The sequence below is a fragment of the Lepidochelys kempii genome, chromosome 1 (genome assembly GCF_965140285.1).
Source record: "Lepidochelys kempii isolate rLepKem1 chromosome 1, rLepKem1.hap1, whole genome shotgun sequence".
In the NCBI taxonomy this organism is placed as follows: Eukaryota; Metazoa; Chordata; order Testudines; family Cheloniidae; genus Lepidochelys; species Lepidochelys kempii.
Genome location: NC_136380.1, coordinates 210,783,423 through 210,807,186, shown reverse-complemented (window position 1 = coordinate 210,807,186; position 23,764 = coordinate 210,783,423). Strand labels below are relative to the sequence as shown.

The following is a 23,764-nucleotide window of genomic DNA, read 5'->3' as shown; positions in this document are numbered from 1 at the left end:
CATATCTATTCAGGAGACACCATCATAGGGCCTAATCACATCAGCCACACTATCAGAGGCTCGTTCACCTGTACATCTTCCAATGTGATATATGCTATCATGTGCCAGCAATGCCCCTCTGCCATGTACATTGGTCAAACTGGACAGTCTCTACGTAAAAGAATAAATGGACACAAATCAGATGTCAAGAATTATAACATTCATAAACCAGTTGGAGAACACTTCAATCTCTCTGGTCACTCGATTACAGACCTAAAGGTTGCAATATTACAACAAAAAGACTTCAAAAACAGACTCCGATGAGAGACTGCTGAATTGGAATTAATTTGCAAACTGGATACAATTAAGTTAGGCTTGAATAGAGACTGGGAGTGGATGTGTCATTACACAAAGTAAAACTATTTCTCCATGTTTATTTCCCCCATCCCCCACCCCCCACTGCTCCTCAGACGTTCCTGTTAACTGGTGGAAATGGCCCACCTTGATTATCACTACAAAAAAGTTTTCTCCCGTCCCGCTCTCCTGCTGGTAATAGCTCACCTTAAGTGATCACTCTCCTTAGAGTGTGTATGATAACACCCATTTTTTCATGTTGTGTGTGTATATAAATCTCCTCACTGTATTTTCCACTGAATGCATCCGATGAAGTGAGCTGTAGCTCACGAAAGCTTATGCTCAAATAAATTGGTTAGTCTCTAAAGTGCCACAAGTACTCCTTTTCTTTTTGCGAATACAGACTAACACGGCTATTACAATGAAAGTTTTGTTTCCCTTCTCGCAAGCCTAGGAAAATTGCAACCCCACTTTTCAGTATAGCTGAGCGTGTATCGTTATGCACTCAGATGGTAGGAAATTCCAGAATTGAAGTTACATGTGACCCCCACCCCCACCCACAGCATCAAATCTTTAATTACATGATTAGATACTAATTTTTCCACAGGACCCCAGCCTCGGTCAGTCAGACAGTCATGGATGTGTGATGAATTAGACTAGGCTGTAGAACGCCTTCCTTTCACAGGGCAGGCAGTTCTTCCCCTCATACGCTTAATTTGAGATCTTGGGCTCTGATCTGCAGAAGTGCTGAGCACTCACTTCTGAGGTCAATAGGCACTGTGCTGGGCACATAGAAAGTGAAAGATAATGTTAAGTACTCTGAAGATTCAAGACTCAGGTGAATGAAATCAGGTACCCAAAATTAGTGGATATATTTTGCCTTAAGCTATGCCTCACTAGCCCTTCTTTGCAACATGAGCATAGTAATATACCTCTTAGCTCACATGTGAGCTGTGAAAATAAGTTATGTTTTCAGGGCATGGTTTGGATGGTGGATAGTAAATGAGGCCAGGAGCTACTTGTGTAACTAAGATAAGAGAAATACTATCTAGCAGCTCTATATCTAGGTGATCATACAAATTTAAACTACACTAATACATATGAACAACAGGACCAAATATTACAAAGGCAACTTTTTCTAGTTGGGATGATTGACTTTGGAATGTTATAACCAAATAAAGCGACAATACCTAGCTACATGATATATTGTACTGTCCTCCCATCTCACGTCTTACACAGGATGGATCGTGATCGGGGACTGAGCATGAAATATTTAATAGCTGCTTGTTTCCATTGCAGAGGTAGTGCCACATCCTTAATCATACACCATCCAAACCTGACACTGAACATCTTTTAGTTTCATGACACCCACAATAGCCAAGTGTGACATTGCATTCCATATGATTTTATAAAAATATGCTAATGGGTGTGAATATAATGTAACTGGAATATGCTTCATGCAAAAAGTCTCTTGAAATATCATTACAAAGCTTATAATCTACTGAGTGTGGTCATCCTATTTGTATAAATGTATCACTCTTGTATCTGAAACTAGAAATATGAAGCATAACTCTGAGGTCCTATTGTAGTTATGCAAAGTGTGGGCCATTGATGGTTGGTTTGGAATCTTAATGGCTTCCATTAACCAGGACAACTGACTGTAGATGGCTCTGTTTACTTGTAAATCTTCCTGTATACCTGTGGTCTGGTAAGTGGGTAATGAAGTCTTACAGTGACATGTGACCATGTCACCTGAACTGGAATCCATCTTTAACCTGGTGCTTTTCCATTGAGGAGGGGTAGGAAACCAGAGGGACAAAGGATTCCTGCCTTATGCAAAAGATATATAAGTGGTTGGAACAGAACAAAGGGGCGGCCATCATGAGAAATCCCCTAGCTCCCACCTGAGCTGGAACAAGGGCTGTACCAGGGGAAAGGATTGTGCCCAAACTCGGTAGGCATCCAGTCTGTGAAAGAAACTTGTTGAGACATCTGAGGATGAGATATTATCTGTATTCAGTTTTATTACTGTACTAGACTTAGACTTGCGTGTTTTATTTTATTTTGCTTTGCTGGGTTATTCACTTTGTTATTACTTAGAACCACTTAAATCCTACTTTGTTTTTAATATAATCACTTTTTACTTATTAATTAACAGAGTATGTATTAATACGGGGGGGGGGGCAAACAGCTCTGCATCTCTCTCAATCAGTGTTTCGGAGAGTGAACAATTTATGTGTTTACCCTGTATAAGCTTTATACAGGGTAAAACAGATTTGGGGTTTGGCTCCCATTGGGAGTTGAGCATCTGAGTGTTAAAGACAGGAACACTTCTTAAGCTGCTTTCAGTTAAGTCTGAAGCTTTGGGGCAGCGTGGTTCAGACCCTGGATCTGTGTGGGAGCAGACTGGGGTGCCTGGCTCAACCAGACAGGGTGCTGGAGTCCCAAGCTGGCAGGGAAAGCAGGAGCAGAAGTAGTCTTGGCACATCAGTTGGCAGCCCCAAGAGGGTTTCTGTGATCAAACCTGTCACACAAAGTACTTCACCCCATTAATGAATTTACTTCCCTGCTTTCTAGCAGTATTAAGGCAAGTATTTTAGAAGGCAACTGAGAAAAAAGATGAAGGCTAAATATTTGTATAAGTGCCCAACTTGGCAGACCCAGGGTCTGATATTTCCCAGAACTGCTAAGCACCTGCCACTCTGACTTCAGTTAGTTGTTCAATCAATACTTCTGAAAGTCAAGCTTTCCTTGTCAATTGTGATACTGACAAGAACACAATTAGCAGCCACCCCTGAAAGTTAAGGCCCAGCATTACACAAGAACTGTAGTAAAACTTCATTCATACAACCCCACCTCATCTATTGTTCATGTGCTCTGAATGAACGAAGCATAGGGCTTATGGATTAAAAAAGGCACTATATATGATCATGTAGCTTGACTATCATTAAAAGGCAGATTTAAGGTTCCCTGCATAGTAGGAAGAAAGCCTGAAACATAAACCCTTGTATCAGAGGCCTGGTAGGAGGCAGGGCCTGCTCACAGAATCTGGCAAGAACATGGCTTATATCGCAAAAATACACATTCCTAAGAAGTGCTAGTCACAAAGTACTCTCAAACACATCCTGATATTAAGGGGTACCAAAACATCCTGATATCAAGGATGGTACAGAAACATTCCTCAAGAATAGCAGGAACACACTGACCCCTGCTAAAAGATAAGGTCAGGCGGATAGTATGTAATAGAAGTGTTTTAATTAAACCAACACATTCAAGGTAATGGGTAATAACTAGCCACATTAGGGGCAGTAACTACATTAGAGGGGGAGTACTAACTTGTTTGCATCTGGATATAAAAATGTATCTCAGAGGGAGTATCTTTGTCTGGCCTAGGGAGGAACAGAAAGTCCCGCCATTCACTGAGCTGGTCCATTGTTACAGGCATACGTTACAGGCATACGTGCATTTAGTAGTCTGTGGGACACTAGTACTATGCTTCATTGACAAACCTGGCTGGGTGCTTCCATTGCTTAACAGATCTTGTGGTCATTGGGCAGTTTCCTCGAAGTCTACCATGCCAGCTGTGTGTACAGGACTAGGGCAGCCTATAGAGGGGACACCACCCCACCTCTCAAAAAAAAAAAAAAAATCTAACCACACTCTGCACAACCTTTCTTCTGCCATTTCCCAAGTTTTGACTGCTTGGATTAAACCTTAATTTTAGTCTTGTATGAAATATTCTTAGTTTACAACAGCTGTATTTCCTGGCCAGTAGCTACCATTTGGGGTGGTGGAAAAGTCCCAGGCTATATCAGTGGCCACAGCAACACATGCTATGAGCCCTTTGTGGTCTCTCCTGACAGACAGACAGGAATATTTTAGGATAGCTATTACTTTATTTAAGAAAATGTGGTATAGAAACAGGTCAGCTTCTGTTAGCCTCTCCACCTCCCCCAAGCTTCAGAGACAAAGTAGAGGAATGGGGAAGACAGATGGAACAGAACTGGCTTCTTGCTGCAGAGCTGAGTGGTGGTGAGGAGAGGGTGGGAGGAACAAGGGCCTCTAGTGATCCTTTTCCCCCACACCTCATTCCCCAGGCACAGGCTGATCCATGCACCTGGTTTACTCCTTAGATGCCATGTGAACTAACAAGTCCACAACACGGTTGCTGTATCCAAACTCATTGTCGTACCTGGTGACAGAAGCAGAGAAGGAGCAGTTAGGGGTGGGCAGACCCCTTATGCATTCCCACAGGGAGTTCCCGCCCCCCCCCCCCCCACCAAGTTCCAGAACAACCTCCCTTCCCCCAGCTGGGAAAGATTGGAAACTGCTGTTGTTCATACAGAGTGAAGTTGACCCCCTAGTATCTGAGGTCTTCCTAGGCAGATACTGCCTCTTTGCCAACCAAATTCTGCTGCCAGCCGCAAAGTGTTCTCCACCTAAAATTCCATCTGGAGGCAATAGAGGGATAGAATGCAAAGCTTGCCCTTAAGTGCCCCCAAAGTCTCCCCTGGATTCCCAACCTATCCCAGAGAAACAACCCTCCAAATCTGGCATCCCCACAGCCTCTCTTCTCCATACCAGGAGACCAGTTTGACAAAGTGATCATTGAGAGCGATGCCAGCAGCCGCATCAAAGATGGATGAGTGGGTCTCGCTGTTGAAGTCAGAGGAGACAACCTACAAGTGGGGAGGGAAGATGGAAAGACTGACACACCCCTTTTGTCCTCAACTCCATCCCCCCCATCCCACAACGATGTTATTGACACCCTGATCCATGAACACTCCCAGGGGGAGGAAAGGTTATTGAGTATTTGATGTCCCAAAAGGTTGCTTCCCTTTTCCCATCATGTGAGGAGGTATTCACTCCATTTCCCCCCCCCACCCCAAATCTGATTAAACAATGGTGAGAGTTTACCTGGTCCTCTGTGTATCCCAGGATGCCCTTCATAGGCCCCTCAGAGGCACTTTTCACCACCTTCTTAATGTCATCATACTTGGCCTGAGAGAGTGACAAACGGAAGTCAGAGCATCCCAGGCCCCATGGAGTGGTAGCTGCTTCCCAGGGAAGGTTGCAGCCACAGTTTTAATACGGCACAGCAGAGATGCATAGCTAGGATCTAGTTATGCCAGGTACTACACCAGACAGGGGCAGCCCCTTGCATAATCTCTCAGAGCCACAACAAGCAAGCAACAAGGGGCTAGTTCCAAATAGGATGGAGACTGAAAAGCAGCTGCTCCCTTCCCCATAGGTTGAGGATCTGACAGAAGCGTTGGGGGTACAGGGAAGTTGCTCCAGGGCCTGCCTGGTCCCCTTCCTGCAATACTCACTGGTTTTTCCAGGCGACAGGTAAGGTCCACGACAGAGACATTGGGAGTTGGAACACGGAAAGCCATTCCAGTGAGCTTCCTGAGAGAGAGAGAGAAATGGATCAGAACAGGCTTCTGCCCCCGATCAGGGCTTCCGCATATCCTACTAGGGCAAAGTGGGCCAGCTGCAGGTTCCTTGCCCCTTCTGATGTCCCTGTGCCCCAAAACAAGGGATGCACGGAACTGACACTCACCCATTCAGCTCCGGAATGACCTTGCCCACAGCCTTAGCAGCCCCAGTAGATGCTGGGATGATGTTCTGGGCAGCACCTCTGCCATCACGCCACAGCTTTCCAGAGGGGCCATCCACAGTCTTCTGTGTGGCTGTGATGGCATGGACAGTGGTCTGGAAGTTAAAAGGGGGTGTGGGGGGTTAGAATAGAATCAACATCCACACAGAGCCTCATCACACTAAACTAAAGTATTCTTCCCGCCAACCCTCCCTTTTCCTCTATTCCAGGCAGCATAGGGAGGCTGTCTCTCCTGCTCTATGGTTCACAGCCACCATCCCTCTCCACCCAAACCTGTGGGCTGGGGAAAGTCTTGGGAGATAGGCATCCTTCAGAGCTCTGTGGTTTGCCCCACAAACAGAGCTGGTGTGGGGGGTTTTCAGGAATAAGGGGTTCTGTGCCTCCAGATCACCTACCATGAGACCCTCCACTATGCCATAGTTGTCATTGATGACCTTGGCCAAAGGAGCCAGGCAGTTGGTGGTGCAGGAAGCATTGCTGGAAGAGATAAGAGGCACAGTCAGCCAGAGGCAGTCAGGGCCCACCCCACAGAAGGCAGTCCCTCTGCAGGATCACTCAGCTCCCCCACACATGCTCACATGAGAAGGTAATAGTCAGCTCTGCACCTCAGGTTCAACCCTAATCCCCCCCATCCTCACCTGACAATTTTCAGAGACTTGTCATATTTCTCATGGTTGACACCCATCACAAACATAGGTGCATCGGCTGAGGGAGCAGAGATGACGACACGCTTAGCACCACCCTTCAGGTGAGCCTGAGGGAGACAGACCAACATTAACAGAGTCCTCTACAGCGCCAGTAAAGCAGCACATTTGGGACACCTTGCCCTCCCTGCCCCCCCCAAATCCTACTGCAATACATCCTCAGGCAGGGATAAGTCTGTACATACCCACTTGCACCTGCAGGGGAGGGAGTGATCCCTACACCTTTTTCCTCCCACACCCAAGCCAGATGTGACCCATCACTCACGCCCGCCTTCTCCATGGTGGTGAAGACTCCAGTGGATTCTACAACATACTCTGCTCCAGCATCTCCCCACTTGATGTTAGCAGGATCACGCCTAAAAGGAGACAGACAGTTTAGGAACTGCAGGGTTGTCAAATGCCCTCTCCCATAGCTCCAAAGGAAAGGGGAGGAAGAGTCATACTCACTCCTGGAAAATGGTAATTTGGTTTCCATTTATCACAAGTTTTCCATTTTCAGCCTTGACAGTGCCATGAAAACGACCATGAGTGGAGTCATATTTGAACATGTAAGCCTAGGAGTAAAAACAGATGGAAGTCGAGCGCTGGCTGCATTCTCAAAGCTCCCCTATTTCAATCCTCAAAACCCACCCATAGCTCTGTTCATGCCCCTCAATCCTGATTTATAGCCACGGGACCCGGCGGCTGTAGTTTGCTGCAACCTATAGTGACCTTGCTCATCTGAGCTTGGCTCAGTTGAGAATTCCCTGTCCTATTAATCTGATCTCTCATCCCCTGGGTTTCACCAGGAAACTATATAATCCATAGGTCAGATAATTGCATTCCTTCCCCACCCTTGGGGTACTGCGGTAGAGGACCAGCACAGGCCACGCACAGCAAGCTCAGAGTTAGAGATCAGGGTCCCACTCACCATGTAGTTGAGGTCAATGAACGGGTCATTGATTGCTACAATCTGGATTTTGCCAGAGATGAAGGCAGCTCTGGTGACCAGGCGGCCGATACGGCCAAATCTAGGAGAGGAACAGAATTGGTTGGTGCACACCCTGGCTCAGGAAGGGAACCCCTGTTCTGATGGGGAGCTCAGACTTGGCTTCATTCCAGCAGCTGCCCCAGATTCAGACCCGGGGCTACAAAGGAGACCCCGACGCTCTGCTGTTTCCCAGCCCGGAGGCGCAAAGGCCATGAGGTAGGAGGGGTCCCCAGGGCGCTGCAGCCCTGCAAGGGGCGAGCAGAGATTAACACAGAACCGCAGCCCCCCTCCCCCCGCCACTTGCTCCAGCCCGCGCCCCCAAAGGTCGGGCGCTAAATTTACCCCGGGCCCTGGATCCCGTTACTCCGCGGCGCGGCAGGAAAAGGTCACATTCCCCGGGCCCAGCGGGGACACGCGATACCCTGGCGCCCTTCCCGGGCGGAGACTGGAGCCCGCCGTGCAGCGGCGCTTCCTGCTCGAGGTGACTCACAGCCCCCCTCCCCCCAGCAGCCGCAGGGAGACGTGAGTCACCCGGGCTAGCACCGCCCCGCCAAGGGCCCACAGCCGCTGTCCAGCCCGGCGGTCAGGCCGCTGCAGGGTGGGGCCGGGCAGGCTAGCCGCGGCCCAGGTGACCTTGCCACGCCCTTGGCGCAAGGGGGCAGGGGGTGGCCACGGCGGCTGCCGCCCACGGACCCCCAGCGCTGCCACAGAAAGAGACCCGTGCCCCTCCCCTCCCCGCCCACACCCTGGGGCCTTACACTGCCCCTAGGGGCAGCCCCGCCGAGACTCACCCGTTAATTCCGACCTTCACCATCGTGTCTCTGCCGCGATGCTCCTGCGGAGAGGGCGGGGGTGAGACACCCTCGAAGGACAGCGGGACCCGCACCCCCCAGCCACGCGCCCGGCCCCAGCCTGCGCCTCCCCCCGCCGGGAGGTGGAGGTCTCCAGCAAACTGGCCCTTAAGCCGCGGCGCCGGGCCGGAGAGCCCCTCCAGGCGGGGACTGGGTGTGTGGGGGTCGGAGCACCGGAGCCCCACGCGTGCGTGCGGGGCGGGACCCAGGCGCCCTGCTGGGGCCTCCAAACCCACTTCCCGCAGAGAGCAACTCGGTCACAGGGCGACTTCCTCCTGCCTTGGCCAGCACCAGCTCCCGCCACGCTCCACTCCCGGCTCGTTTGCAGCGCACGTCGGGCAGTTACCCCCCCCCCGCCGCCCCCATCGGGTTTTGTCGCCTCGCCCCCCTTCCCAAAGCCCCCCTTGGGACACCAAGTACCGGTAACAGAGCCCTCCCCCCCCCCGGCCCCTGCTGCGCCTCCATTTTGCTTGTCCCGTCTGAGCACAAAGGAGACTCCGGATTCAGCCAGAGCCTCACGTGCACCTGCCCCTGCAACTTCTCAGCGCCCTCCGACCTAACGCCGGCCCCAGCCCCCTTCCCAGCAGGGCAGCGAGATGCTGCCTGTCCCCAGAATCCAGCCGCCCCCGCTCTTGGCCAGCACGTTCTTTATTCCTCCAGCAGCCCGAGACCCGCACTCCGCCACCCCAGAGCGGCCAGCCTTGCTGCCCAGGAGCGCAGCGGGAGGCCTCCCCAGTTGCCGGCTCCACATCGTGGTGAGCCCTTTCTTACCTGGGGGCTGCCTCTGACCTGCACGCCTGCAGTAAGGGGAAGGTAAAGGGAGGAAGGCTCGCTGCCCTGGCCTTTATAGATCCCCGTATGGTAATTGCTGGGCCCAGCCTTTTGAGAAAGTATCAAATCAGAGGCGGAGGGCAGCACAGAGCAGTGTACGTGCAGCCCTAATGCTGCTGGGTTGCGCGCCTCCCTCCTCCCACACCCATTTTTGGCTGTTCTCTTGCACTCCCTATCCTACAAAGGAAAGGCAGGGGGTGGGGGCTCCCCCTCTCTCGCCTCTCGCAAGCCCCAGACAGCCAATCGCTCACAGATCTTTCCTGTGTCCCCCACTTGCTGTGCAAGGCGGAGGCAGAGGGGGACTCCAACCCATGAATCCCGTGCAAGTTTGTGAGACGAGACACAGGAAGTTGGATTCACCAGCTACACTGAGAGGTTTCAGAGTAGCAGCCCTGTTAGTCTGTATCCGCAAAAAGAACAGGAGGACTTGTGGCACCTTAGAGACTAACCCATTTATTTGAGCATCCGATGAAGTGAGCTGTAGCTCATGAAAGCTTATGCTCAAATAAATGGGTTAGTCTCTAAGGTGCCACAAGTCCTCCTGTTCTTTTTACCAGCTACACTGTAACCGCAAACATAGATACCGCAAGGCACCCAGGGCACGGGCCCAGCCATCAAGGCTGAGGGGTACTAGGAGAGCTACAGAGGCAGGGGCTGACTGGAATAGAAAGAGGATTGTCGCTATGTTCAGTGCCCAGCACAACGGACCCATGGTCCTGGCTGGGCCCTCTGGGTGCTACTGTAATACAAATAATAATAAGTAGCATGCCCTATGTGTCTGGGAATGGGGGACGCTGGTGAGTGAAATCGCCGGAGGGTTGCAGATTACCCCTAATAGGCATAGTTAGAGCTGTATGTGAGGAGCTGTATTCTATGAATGTAATAGTTGAGTATTATAAACCAGGATTGAAGGGCTATGGCAGGGAGGGGGATCATCACATTTCTCAATGGGGTTTATTCTGTACCTGCTTGTTTGGCTCCTGTGAACCCCCGCATGAGCCCCTCTGCTGTACAGTGGGCTGGAAAAGGTCAACAGCATGAAGACAGAATCCCCCAGGAAGCTGGAGACACAGTGGGGAGAAGAATGTGGGGAGGGGAAGCACACAGGTGTCTGAGGGGATCCCTCTATTGGGGGAACCTGTTTTCAGGGGCTCTGACATTTTCAAGCAGGGAGAGGGCAAGGGCTCTGGAAGCCCCTCCCGATCCCCCTCAAAGGCCCTGCGTGGGGGATGGGCCCCCTGGGTCTCTCACTGATGTGAGCCAGGGGGTTGTCTCCACTCAGGCTGAGTTACACCTGGTACACACTCCCTTCTATCCCGCTCACCGAAGACTGGTATATGTGTATGCACCTCTATCACAAACACTATGGTAATATGGCAAGTGGCCAAGCCCAGCAGCTCCGCTCTGAGTTGGGGGCTGGGTTGGAGTTGCACAACCACCTACCCCCTTTGCCCCCGCCGCTGGAAAGAATAGGGAACAATTGTCACGTGGACTGAGCAATGAAGGGGCTCAGACAAGCTACCAGCTGGAATCAGAGGAAATAAATCCCCCAAATCAGCTCCAACCCTCACAGGAGCTTGCCAGGATACTACTATAGGGAGGATCCTACCACCGCGGGCACCTTTCCCTCAGCTCAGCACTGCTGCAAGGAAGCTGACAGTGCTGCTGGCCCCGAGCCCTCCTGAGCTAAAATTGCCCTGGACTTTCATTGGCTCTGTTTCCCCTGAATTGCTCTAGCCAGACATGCTTAGAATGGGACTGTGTTTCCCAGACGCTGGCTGGCCTGGCATCCCCCACCCTCGGGCCAGGTTCCCATCAGGCTGCGCTCAACAGCGTGAGTAACATTTTAATAAGGCACTGGGAGGCTCCTACCCGCGGGACGTGACTGCGGACATCCTGCCTACCACCTGACTAGCCTGCTCACATCAATGGTGTCAGGGCATTTTCATTGGCTGGAGAACAGGCCAGGGCCTGGTAATGACACAATTGTGTGTGTGCGCGGGGCGGTGGGGGGGGGGGAGCGCCCACAGCACGAACAACTGGTCTTTGGTGGTGCCCTGCCTGGATACAATGCCTGCTGCACATCAGTTCACTGCACCTGCCTAGCCCAGGTTGGGATCCTTGCAGCATGAGCTTTCCCACGGCAGCGCCCTGGCTATGCCCAGCCCAAGTTGGAGTGCCCGCTATACAGGCTTCATCTCAGCAATGCCCAGCATGGGACAAGATGCCTGCAGAATAGGCATCCCATTTTAGGATTTAGAGGTGGAGGGTATTTGAAACTACATTTGAAATCCCTTTCATGAGAATGTGTGGGTTATGGAGATGTATATGGCTAGTAAATGAGGAGCAAAATCTTCCCCAGCCCTCATATCAGAGCTCAGTCTTCCAGGACTGTGTGGGTCAGCAGAGCAGGATCTGTAGGACGCAGCAGCGGAAAGCACAGATGGGAATGGGTAGCAGAGCAGATACGGGGCGGGGGTGGGGGGCAGAGACAGGTCACCTGGCTGAGGAGTAATCCAACTCCCCTTATCCAGCTGCTATTCCCAGTGCTAGGAAAGTGGGAGGGAGCTAAGTTTAGCTCCAATTTAAGTTATGACCTTTAATTAAAGGCCACAGCGATGGTTTATACCAGTGCTTCTCAAGCTAACTGATGTGGGGGACTGGCAATTTTTTTTCCCAATGTGCGCGCAGACTGGCAGCCGATGGTGCCGGTCCGCGGACCACCACTTTGAGTAGCACTGGCTTATAGCACAACAGTGAAGAGGAACCAGGGAAGTGGGAACAATTTGGCACTTCTGCCTCATCAGGAGATAGGCTAGATCCTGGGCAAAACTTTATAGAGGAGTGAGGAAGAAGAGGGGACAGAGGACCTTTCTGGGCCTACTTGAGCATTTGCACAATCACAAGACCCTGTGTTTGCTGAGTAAACACAAACATTGGGAGGACTCTGTGCAGAAGGGAGAGGGCAAGTAAGACCAACCACCACAACAGCTGCAAACCGCTACACCCCCAAGCCTGCACGCCAGTGGCCAGTGAACACTCTCCCCCCAGCCAATACTTCTGCCTTGCTCTTCATAGTGTCACCTGTTGGGGGAAACCAGAACTGGAGTAGCTGAGAGATAACCCCCCTTGCCAACACTCCTGCTCCCCTCTACAGCACCTAGTCCTGGTCTTTCCTAACAGGAGAATATACTGGAGGTACATGTGGTTTGGAATATGCCATCTCCTTGTCTCTGTCAAGGCCTCTGGGACTGGAAAGCAGTTTCCTCTGAGGCTGCCAGGAGGGAAGGGTTGAACGTGAAGCTAGTAGACGGGCACAGGGAGATGGAGGGATTTGTTCCCAGTCATCTCCTAATTAGGCTGCCAAGGACCTGCGTATGAGAGTCTAACAAGAGGAATGCATGATCAGCAGCCAGTTCATTAGGAACCTCTCTGGAAGGCTCTGACTTTTCTGTGACTTTGCTGCTATTGGGAAAGGAAAGGAGGGAAGGCAGATTCATATGTGGGGTTTGGCAAAGGCAAGACAAGGGAATGAGACTTGAATGGCTGTTACATAAGTGTTAGGTCAGGCTGGGACAGCCAGTAGGGTGAACACAACAGAACAGTGTCTATCTGAGGCTAAGAGCAAGAGACAAGAGAGTGAGAGAGAAAGATTTTATGAGGCAATACAGGGCTGGGAAGTCTTTCCCCAGCAAATAATGTGTCTGGATTCAGCCATTCTTTTAAAGTGGTGGTGAGATGGGGAATAATCATGATTAGTACACTGGAAACACTAGAGCCCCTTGACTGAAAAGGGAAACTGGAGCATGAAAGAACTTGTCAGTAAACTGACACCAGAAGGTTGCACCATGCCTAGGATGCTGCTGCCACCTCCTGGCAAAGAAACACCAACCAACCCAAATGAAGATTCATGGGGCAGGAGAATAAAAATGGACGTGGGAGGCTCCAAGGGGTTCAGGGGCTTTTTACTTTTAGGTTAGTGGTTCCAGTTGATTCCAGGGCAGGGCACTGGCTGTCTCAGGGGCTTGAGGAGCAGAATACAGGGGTCTTTCACCTCTATAAAAAAAAAGGAGTACTTGTGGCACCTTAGAGACTAACAAATTTATTTGAGCATAAGCTTTCATGAGCTACAGCTCACTTCATCGGATGCATTCAGTGGAAAATACAGTGGGGAGATTTATATACACAGAGAACATGAAACAATGGGTGTTACCATACGCACTGTAACAAGAGTGATCACTTAAAGTGAGCTATTACCACCAGGAGAACGGGGCTGGGGGGGGAACCTTTTGCAGTGATAATCAAGGTGGGCCATTTCCAGCAGTTGACAAGAACATCTCAGGAACAGGGGGGGGAGGGGGAGGAAGGGGGATAAACAAGGGGAAATAGTTTTACTTTGTGTAATGACACATCCACTCCCAGTCTCTATTCAAGCCTAAGTTAATTGTATCCAGTTTGCAAATTAATTCCAATTCAGCAGTCTCTCGTTGGAGTCTGTTTTTGAAGTTTTTTTGTTGAAGAATTGCAACTTTTAGGTTTGTAATTGAGTGACCAAAGAGATTGAAGTGTTCTCCAACTGGTTTTTGAAAGTTATAATTCTTGACGTCTGATTTGTGTCCATTTATTCTTTTACGTAGAGACTGTCCAGTCTGACCAATGTACATGGCAGAGGGGCATTGCTGGCACATGATGGCATATATCACATTGGTAGATGTGCAGGTGAACGAGCCTCTGATAGGGTGGCTGATGTGATTAGGCCCTATGATGGTGTCCCCTGAATAGATATGTGGACACAGTTGGCAACGGGCTTTGTTGCAAGGATAGGTTCCTGGGTTAGTGGTTCTGTTGTGTGGTTGCTGGTGAGTATTTGCTTCAGGTTGGGGGGCTGTCTGTAAGCAAGGACTGGCCTGTCTCCCAAGATCTGTGAGAGTGATGAGTCGTCCTTCAGGATAGGTTGTAGATCCTTGATGATGCATTGGAGAGGTTTTAGTTGGGGGCTGAAGGTGGTGATGGCTAGTGGCGTTGTTATTTTCTTTGTTGGGCCTGTCCTGTAGTAGGTGACTTCTGGGTACCCTTCTGGCTCTGTCAATTTGTTTCTTCAATACCGACCTGCTGAAGTGTAGTTGTAAGAATGCTTGATAGAGATCTTGTAGGTGTTTGTCTCTGTCTGAGGGGTTGGAGCAAATGCGGTTGTATCGTAGAGCTTGGCTGTAGACAATGGATCGTGTGTTGTGGTCTGGATGAAAGCTGGAGGCATGTAGGTAAGCATAGCGGTCTGTAGGTTTCCGGTATGGGGTGGTGTTTATGTGACCATCGCTTATTAGCACAGTAGTGTCCAGGAAATGGATCTCTTGTGTGGACTGGTCCAAGCTGAGATTGATGGTGGGATGGAAATTGTTGAAATCATGGTAAAATTCCTCAAGAGCTTCTTTTCCATGGGTCCAGATGATGAAGATGTCATCAATGTAGTGCAAGTAGAGTAGGGGCATTAGGGGACAAGAGCTGAGGAAGTGTTGTTCTAAGTCAGCCATAAAAATGTTGGCATACTGTGGGGCCATGCAGGTACCCATAGCAGTGCCACTGATCTGAAGGTATACATTGTCCCCAAATGTGAAACAGTTATGGGTGAGGACAAAGTCACAAAGTTCAGCCACCAGGTTTGCCGTGACATTATCGGGGATACTGTTCCTGACGGCTTGTAGTCCATCTTTGTATGGAATGTTGGTGTAGAGGGCTTCTACATCCATAGTGGCCAGGATGTTGTTTTCAGGAAGATCACCGATGGATTGTAGTTTCCTCAGGAAGTCAGTGGTGTCTCGAAGATAGCTGGGAGTGCTGGTAGTGTAGGGCCTGAGGAGGGAGTCTACATAGCCAGACAATCCTGCTGTCAGGGTGCTAATGTCTGAGATGATGGGGCGTCCAGGATTGCCAGGTTTATGGATCTTGGGTAGCAGACAGAATACCCCAGGTCGGGGTTCCAGGGGTGTGTCCGTGCGGATTTGTTCTTGTGCTTTTTCAGGGAGTTTCTTGAGCAAATGGTGTAGTTTCTTTTGGTAACCCGCAGTGGGATCAGAGGGTAATGGCTTGTAGAAAGTGGTGTTGGAGAGCTGCCTAGCAGTCTCTTGTTCATATTCCGACCTATTCATGATGACAACAGCACCTCCCTTGTCAGCCTTTTTGATTATGATGTCAGAGTTGTTTCTGAGGCTGTGGATGCCATTGTGTTCTGCACGGCTGAGGTTATGGGGCAAGTGATGCTGCTTTTCCACAATTTCAGCCTGTGCACGTCGGTGGAAGCATTCTTTGTAGAAGTCCAGTCTGTTGTTTCGACCTTCAGGAGGAGTCCACCCAGATGAAATCCACTTCTGATGAAGTGAGCTGTAGCTCACGAAAGCTTATGCTCAAATAAATTTGTTAGTCTCTAAGGTGCCACAAGTACTCCTTTTCTTTTTGCGAATACAGACTAACATGGCTGCTACTCTGAGCTCTTCAACCTCTATGGTTCCTATCACCTTCATTTCTCAACATACCTCTTTTTCACAAATAATATCAGTCAAAAAAGGTCTTTTGCAGAGAAGGTTTTACTACTACTGATGTTGGGCTAATTTAACTCTACAAGACAAATCAATTACACATCTTTTTAATTACCAAATGTGTCCTTAAACACAGAAACTACTACAGAAACTAAAACTTTGTTCATACAGATAACAGAACAACTGGGGCACGAGGATTTCTGTAAGGTCAGACTTGAGGAGCATGGGCAGAGCTGTCGAGCAGCAGGTGAGGATTGAGGGGTATTGACAGAGGTGCAGGATTGCACAAGAAGGGGGCACTTTTGGACCAGACTGGGAGGCAATGGCACAGTTGTGGGGTTGTTCTGTTCAACCATCTTCACAAGTTATAGCCCCCTTGTCCCAGTTTCCAGTTTGGAGCACAAGACAAAAGGAGTTGAAGGGTTTCAAGTGCATATATACTGGGCACTTTGTTTTGAGTTGTCCCAAATGACAGGCTGAGTGTCTGTAACTCCTGTGCCTAGGGAAAAACAATATACGTCAGCCACACAGCAATCTGGAGCCATCCTGCCATCTGTGCACCACCCACCCCTACTATGATCATACAAATAATAAATTAAAAAAAAGACCCATCTCCACAAGGCTCAGCCTCACCACATCTCTCACCACCATGTCCCATGAAGAGAGAAAGTTAGCTCCACAACCCCTTGTTCCTCTGCTCCCACACCCCACCCCAGCACTCATATGTCCTCAACTCTGGCTCCCACCACATCCTTCATGACCCACTGCCCTTTGGTCCCATCCACCTCCATGCCCCCATCTCCCATCACTCCTGGTACCCCATCCCCCTTACCTACCTGTTCCCCTCATTTCAATGCTCGCTCCTTTGTCCCTCTCCAGAGCTAGCATCCAAGGCCACTGAATGTTTCAATCCGATCCAACTTCAGCCCAAAACAGCCTGTGGGTATTGCCTAGTGTGACCTCTCTCCAGATGATGCCCACTTGCGATTGGCCAGGGTCCTATGCCAAAGGGCTACCCAGACAGCATGTGCTCTGGATAGAAGGAGTGGTGGGGCTGAGGGGAGCAACTGAGGTCCAAAAGTGGATCCCTCCCTCATGTTATCTTCAGCCAGCATGGCTTCAGAGTCCAAGAGCAGCAGCTGGGAAAGGAACCTCTAAGAAAAGGAGACAGGAACAGACAGAGACACAGAAAGGAGACAGGGTGAGATCCAGAGTGTCCTATTCCACCCTGATTCACCTCCCTGTCTTCCCTGCTCCCTCCCTTCAGTTCATCCAGGTGATTACCCTGCTTCCTCCCATCAAGTGCTGGAGTGTCACTCCCCATCCACACTAACCCACCCAGCTTCCAGCAGAGCCAGGCTTGAGAAGAATCTGGAGAAAGGGAGAAGAGGAACTAGTACCTCCAATCCAGGAAGATGGCATCTCTCAGGGAACAAGACCTTTGCCTTCTGCCCTTGCACTGACTCAGTGCAAAAACAACAGGATTACAAATAAGGAATTTTAGTGTATGTGGATCCAGATTAGATTAAACTGAGTTTTAAAACACATTAGATTATTTTTCACTTTTCCCTTCCCCTTCTGGCAGCACTATAGGACAAAGGTTGTTCGTGTGACCTGAAATTGCTTGTTTGGCTTTCTTTGAAATTAAGGCTCCCATAACCTGTTAACTCTTAATTTCCTGAGTTTAACATTTAGTTTTGAGAATATTGCAACATCCCTCTCTACCCTTAATTACTGATATATACTCTCAATTTTAACTTCATTTTAATGTGTTTTGTCTCAGATTTCCCTTGTTGGTTGTTAAACTTCATTCATAAACAGTAAAAAACCTCAAAGAATGTTAGCATGCAAATTTCAAATGATCTAAAGATATGAATGACTTTAATTTTAACGGTTAACACCAGATTCTCCCACACTTTCTAACTGCTTTACCTTATTATTGAGCAGCACAATGCAACTGGAAAATATTGGCCAGCTAAAGTGAGTGTATAGGTGCTTTGTTTTGCCAGAGCCGTGCAAAACAGCTGGAGCACATATCCTATTTTCCCCACCTCCGTCCTCCAAAATCCTCATTTCTTGAACCTCCCTACACCTCCTTATGTTACCATGTATGCACTCATGCCCCTCCCAATGTGTCCCCTCTGCTCCTGGCCTACCTGTTCAGTGGTTCTCGGGCAATGAGTGGCTTTTGAAAAGATATTTAAAATAATATATGCAGTGTAGTTGTAGGTGTGTCAGTCCAATCAAAGATCTTACCTCTTACCCACTTTGTCTCTCTAATTTAAGACAATGCCAATGGTCATTTTTTGCTATTATTTTTCATACTGAAAGTTTAGCTATCATGAACCATATCCTATTGTTCTCAGTTGGGCTGAAGTTACAGCTGCCCTGAGTGAAAAGGGTAACCCCACCCCCTGTTTTGTGAGGAGATGGAAACACTCCATTCCACTGTGGAAAAATAAGAAAGGGAGAAGGGGAAAGAGATTTCTCAAAATGGCCACCAACTGAGGGCTCCAGTGGCTTCAGTCTCAGTGAGAAGAATGGGAGACTGGCAGCCATTTTGAAAGAGGGCAGTTCTTCATACTATTCTCTATAGCAAGGGTGGGCAAACTTTTTGGCCTGAGAGCCACATCAGGGAATAGAAATTGTATGACGGGCCATGAATGCTCACAAAATTGGGGTTGGGGGTGTGGGCTCTGGGGTGGGGCTGGGGATGAGGAGTTTGGGGTGTAAGGGAGTGCTCTGGGCTGGGACCGAGGGATTCAGAGGGCAGGAGGGGAATCAGGGCTGGGGTAGGGGTGTAGGAAGGGATGCAGGTTCCAGCTGGGAGTGCAGGCTCTGGGGTGGGGCTGGGGATTGAGGGATTTGGAGAGCAGGCGGGGGGATCAGGTCGGAGGAGGGAGTTGGGGCATAGGGAGAGGCTCAGGGGTGCAGGCTCCGAGTGGTGCTTACCTCAAGTGGCTCCCGGAAGCAGTGGCATGTTCCTTCTCCGGCTCCTATGCTTGGAGCAGCCCCTGACCCTGCTTGAGAGCCAAAGTGGGGCCATGCAGCTGCTTCCAGGAGCTGCGTGGTGTGGCCCCTGACCCTGCGCCCTGGAGTGGGGGCGCCCCAGCTGAAGCGCCGGAGCAGGGCCGAGCAACGTAGTGCAGCCCCCGACCTGGCACCCCTGGCTGGGCTGGAGCGGGGCAAGCCCCAGACCTGCTTCCTGGAGGGAGCTCGCGGGCCCCTGAGGGTCCCATACCAATGCTGCCTGGGCCACGCTGGGGCAATCAGGAGGACCCAGCCCTTGTCCGTCTTTATCTTCTCCAGGATCCTGCTGATTAGAGGGAACAGGGGAAGGTGTAGAGAAGCCGGCCTGACCAAGACAGGATAAAGGCATTGGAGATAGCACCCCTCCCCGGGGCCCCCCTGGAGCAGAACTGGGGGCATTGCCGGTTCTGCTGAGTCTTGAATAGGTCCACCTGGGGAGTTCCGCACCTTTGGAAGAGCCGGCGGGCCACCTCCAGGTGGAGGGACCACTCGTGTTGAGAGGAAAAGTCCCTGTTCAAGCGATCCACCCTCTCGTTCCGGGCGCCCAGTAGGTAGAAGGCCTTCAGGTGGATGTCGTGGGTTATACAGAAGTCCCACAGACTGAGGGCTTCAGGGCAGAGGATCAGGCCCCACCTTGTCTCTTGATATAGAACATTGAGGCCGCGTTGTCCGTGTGAAAGTAGAATGAATTATATTGAAATTATAATTCATTAAAGAAATGCTACTTGAAGGGTTTGTTGAAATATAGTTGTCAGGAAGAGAAACATTAAGGAGTGTGAGACAATGGGTCCTCAAACTAATTAACTTAGAGCTCCTACTGAGCTAGGAGATTGGTAAACGTTAGTATGCAAATAAGATATGTATGTATATTTGTCAGTTTCTGCTTTATTTTGTCTCTTATGTTAAATTGGTTTTGGTTTAGCTGTATAAATAAGTTATCTTGGGCCTCAGAGAGGGGCTCACATCTGGATGCATTAGCAAGGCGCTTTGCTAATAAACAGAGTGGTCTGACAAATTATGTGAGTCCTGAATCTCACTTTGACATCTGCGGGGACCCTGACTACCTTGCCCTCCAGGTGTGAGCAGAAGGCCATACACGCCAGCTGCACCGCCCTGAGCTCCTTGATGTTTATATGTAGGGTCAGGTCTTGAGCCAGCCACAGGCCTTGGGCCTGAAAGTTCCCCACATGGGCCCCCTAAACCAGGCCCAACGCATTGGACACCAGCTCCAAGGATGGGGCCCTGTCCCTGAATGGAACCCCTTGGAGCGTGTTGTTTGGGGCGGACCACGACCGGTAGGGAGGTAATCACAGAGTCCAGCACGGTGAGGACCTTGTCCATCCTGTCCGTGGCCTGGGAGAACTTCGAGGCCAGCCAGAGCTGGAGGGGCCTCATCCTGAGTCCGGCGTGATAGACCACGTACATGGACGCCGACATGTGACCCAAGAACTGCAGGCAAACCCTGGATGTTGTCATTGGGAACCTTGTGACCAAGTCGATGAGACCTTTCAGGGTCTTGAATCTGTCTGGCGGGAGAGAGGCCCTGGCCAACGCTGTGTCCAGGAGCGCCCCGATAAACTCTATGCATTGGACCAGGACTAACGTGGACTTGGTGTTGTTTACCAACAGGCCCAAGGCGGTGCACGTGGACAGGAGGAGCGCCACGTGATCCCTCACCTGCGACCGGGAGGTGCCCTTGACAAGACAATCAGCCAGATAGGGAAATATCTGGACCCCATGCCTTCTGAGGTAGGCCGCTACCACCAACATTCATTTTGTAAACATCCTGGGGGCAGTGGACAGACCAAATGGGAGGACCGTGAATTGATAATGATTCTGTCCCACTACAAAACAGAGGAAGTGCCTGTGCCCCTCAAACATGTGGATGTGGAAGTATACATCCTGTAGATCGAGGGCAGCGTACCAGTCCCCGGGATTCAGGGAGGGGGATGATGGAGGCCAGGGAAACCATGCTGAACTTGAGTTTCACCATGTACTGGTTCAGACCTCGCAAGTCCAGGATGGGCCTGAGCCCCCCTTTGGTCTTTGGGATAAGGAAATAACGGGAGTAATACCCCTTGCCCATGAACTCCATGGGCACCGCCTCTATTGCTCCTAGTCCTAGGAACTGCCCCACCTCCTGCTCTCGCAGAGCTTCGTGCGAGGGGTCCCCCAAGAGGGACAGGGTGGGGAGTGGTTGGGCGGGGAGGAAGTAAACTGGAGGGTGTAACCCCGGGAGATGGTGTTGAGGACCCATCGGTCCAAGGTTAGCTGCGACCAATCCAGGAGGAAAGCACACAACCGGTTGGAGAAGGGGAGCTTTATTGGGGGTGGATCCCTGATGAGGACTGGCAGGGTGCCCCCAAGCGTCCCATCAAAAGCGCCTTTTCCCTGCCTGCTTGCCCTTGGAGGACCCAGGCTGGGAGCAGGCCAAGACTGCCTCTGAGGGTGTCTCTTATAGTCCCGCTGCTGCTTATGGGCGGCCCCATATTCAGGAGGGCGGCCTGTGTGGAAGTCTGCTGCAGCTTGAATTTAGGTTTTGCCGGAGCCTGGACATAGAGGCCCAGAGTCTGGAGGGTCGTGCGGGAGTCTTTCATGCCATGCAACCTTGTATCTGTTTCCGCCGCAAACAGAGCTTTCCCATCAAATGGGAGATCCTGCATGGAAGACTGCGCCTCGCTGGACAGCCCAGAGAGCAGGAGCCATGATGCCTGTCTCATGGATACCGCGGGGGTCATGGATCGTGCGGCCATGTCCACAGCATCTGAGGTTGCCTGCAGGGACACCCTAGCAGCCGCTGCCCCTTCCTCCACTAGCACCTTGAACTCCTTCCTATCTCGCCCCTGGAGGGAGTCCTCAAAATTGGGCAGGGAGCCCCACAGACTGAATTCGTACTGGCCCAGGAAAACCTAATGGTTTGCCACTCATAACGGGAAGCTCGAAGATGAATAAATTTTCCTTCCAAAAGAGTCCCGTCTCCAAGAGTCTTTGTTCTTTGGGGTCAGGACTAGCTGACCCTGCCGTTCCCTGTGGTTGACTGACTCGACCACCAGGAAGTTGGGCGCCGGGTGGGTATACAAGTACTTATGCCCCTTAGTGGGTACAAAGTACTTGCGTTCCGCCTTCTTAGAGATGGGGGGGCGAACGAGGCCAGTGTTTGCCACAGGGCATTAGAAATCTTAGCCACCCCTTCATGGAGAGGCAAGGCCACCCTACCTGGTGCCGATGGGGACAGCACGTTAAACAGGGAGTCTGAGGGCTCCTCCATCTCCTCTGCCTGGAGGTGGAGGCTTGCTGCCACCCTCTTTAAGAGTTCTTGATGGGCCCTGAAGTCCTCCTGCGGGGCGGAGTGGGGCGGGGCCGCAATCATGTCCTCCAGGCAGGGCGAGGAGGCTGGTGCAGTGCTCTGGGTATTGGCTGGCACCGGAGGGTCCACCACCTGGTCGGACTCCGGGCATCGTGCCAAGGACGTACGTCCCACCGACTCCTTTCTTGGGGGTCTGGGGAGGGAGGCCGACGGTGCTTCCGAAGCTCCGGCCACCAAGCGAGCTCCCACGGGGGGCTGTGCTAGAGAACATGGTGCCCACTGGTACCATTGGACCGGCCACGATGATCAGTGCCACTGCATCTGCTGTGGCACCGGCTGGGCTGGCTGTTCAGGTTGGCTGGCCTGTCCCCTCGAAGGATGGCTACAAATGGAGGCCGGGCTGGTGTAATATCTGCTGCTGTTTCTGGACCGGGAGGAGCGGTGGTGCCAGGATCTACGTTGGCCACTGGACCGCAATCTCAACATGGAGGACTGGTACTGACAGTAACTGCTGCTCCGCGAATGGCCTCAACGGGCAGACCTGCGTCAGCGAGATGCCGGCGATCGACGCCCGGGTTTGCAATGTCTTGGCGGAAACTTGGAGCGGGAGTCCGAGCGGGAATGGCGTCGACAACCGTGCCGTGACTGATTGCAGTACCTGCTCCAAGATGAGGACCGTTGGCAATGCCTGCCGCAGTCCCATTGCTATTCGGTCCTTGAGGATGAGCAGTGCCGAGAATCCCGGCTGGACGGAACCCAGCTAGACAGTCTGGTCGGCATCGAGGGCGATCAACATGGACTCTGCCCTGAATGGTCGCTGGGCGGTGAACGGTGTCAGAAACGTTCCCTCAACCAAGAAGAATCTCCTTCCTTAGAAGTTTTTAAGGTCAGGCTTGACAAAGCCCTGGATGGGATGATTTAATTGGGGATTGGTCCTGCTTTGAGCAGGGGGTTGGACTAGATGACCTCTTGAGATCCCTTCCAACCCTGATATTCTATGATTCTATGATTCAGCACCAGGCTGGAGGTGACTGCGGAGATCCCACTTGCCTCTGGAGTGTGGGGCTGACATCGGCGGCGCTCTGGGCACCGGCATGGATATAACGTCCCGGGCCGCCTGGAGGGCTTCAGGCATGGATGGCATCCGGACATCCAGAGAGGCCTGTTCTGAAGGGGCCTGGCTACTCCGCTCAACGTGAGTCGGAAGCCTGGGGCCCGGTGTGGATTGAGGACTGCCTGACATGGGCCTAGCCTCTGTCCAAGACTTCCCTCGGTGCCGCTGTGAAGAGGGAGTCTTCCTGGCCCTCTTGGTGTGCCCCGTGGATGGGGACTGGTGCTGACTGGTAGATGGCACTGGAGGGTCGCTGCATATCGACGCCGCAGTGCCGGGTACCGGTTCGGAGCGGCGTGCTGGAGTCAGGGTCAGCACTGACTCCATCAGGATGGCCCGAAGCCTAATGTCCCTTTCTCTTTTGGTCCAAGGCTTAAAAGACTTGCAAATCTTGCACCTTTTGTTGATATGAGTTTCTCCCAAACAGTGCAGTCTGTATGCAGGTCACTTCTTGGCACAGAACGCCTACAAGAG

The 23,764-nt window shown here is 51.2% G+C and overlaps 1 protein-coding gene and 1 long non-coding RNA gene across 2 annotated transcripts; one reads left to right on the top strand and one right to left on the bottom strand.

Annotated features, from left to right (window-relative positions):
• Positions 1-4,209: 4,209 nt before the first annotated feature.
• On the bottom strand, positions 4,210-9,382 carry GAPDH (glyceraldehyde-3-phosphate dehydrogenase). Its single transcript, XM_073311224.2, has 12 exons — positions 9,250-9,382; positions 8,419-8,462; positions 7,568-7,667; positions 7,105-7,211; positions 6,923-7,013; positions 6,592-6,707; positions 6,349-6,430; positions 5,897-6,048; positions 5,664-5,742; positions 5,251-5,334; positions 4,915-5,012; positions 4,210-4,525 (listed from the first exon to the last, which is right to left on the bottom strand). The coding sequence occupies exons 2-12, from the start codon at positions 8,439-8,441 to the stop codon at positions 4,456-4,458; spliced, it is 1,002 nt and encodes a 333-aa protein (XP_073167325.1). The 5' UTR covers positions 8,442-8,462; positions 9,250-9,382; the 3' UTR covers positions 4,210-4,455.
• A 2,412-nt stretch (positions 9,383-11,794) lies between these two features.
• LOC140905566 (uncharacterized) lies at positions 11,795-21,814 on the top strand. The gene is made up of 5 exons (XR_012156883.2): positions 11,795-12,507; positions 16,014-16,089; positions 17,110-17,347; positions 20,502-20,621; positions 21,506-21,814. It is a non-coding gene; the product is annotated as an uncharacterized LOC140905566 (long non-coding RNA).
• The last annotated feature ends 1,950 nt before the right edge of the window (positions 21,815-23,764 follow it).

Excerpts from the sequence above, each read along its gene's own strand:
- GAPDH (XM_073311224.2), bottom strand. The coding sequence starts at position 8,441 with ATGGTGAAGGTCGGAATTAACGG. Across the intron at positions 6,708-6,922 it reads CCACCATGGAGAAGGCGGGC|GCTCACCTGAAGGGTGGTGC; the intron begins GTGAGTGATGGG and ends TGTCTCCCTCAG. Across the intron at positions 4,526-4,914 it reads TTTGTCAAACTGGTCTCCTG|GTACGACAATGAGTTTGGAT; the intron begins GTATGGAGAAGA and ends TTCTGTCACCAG.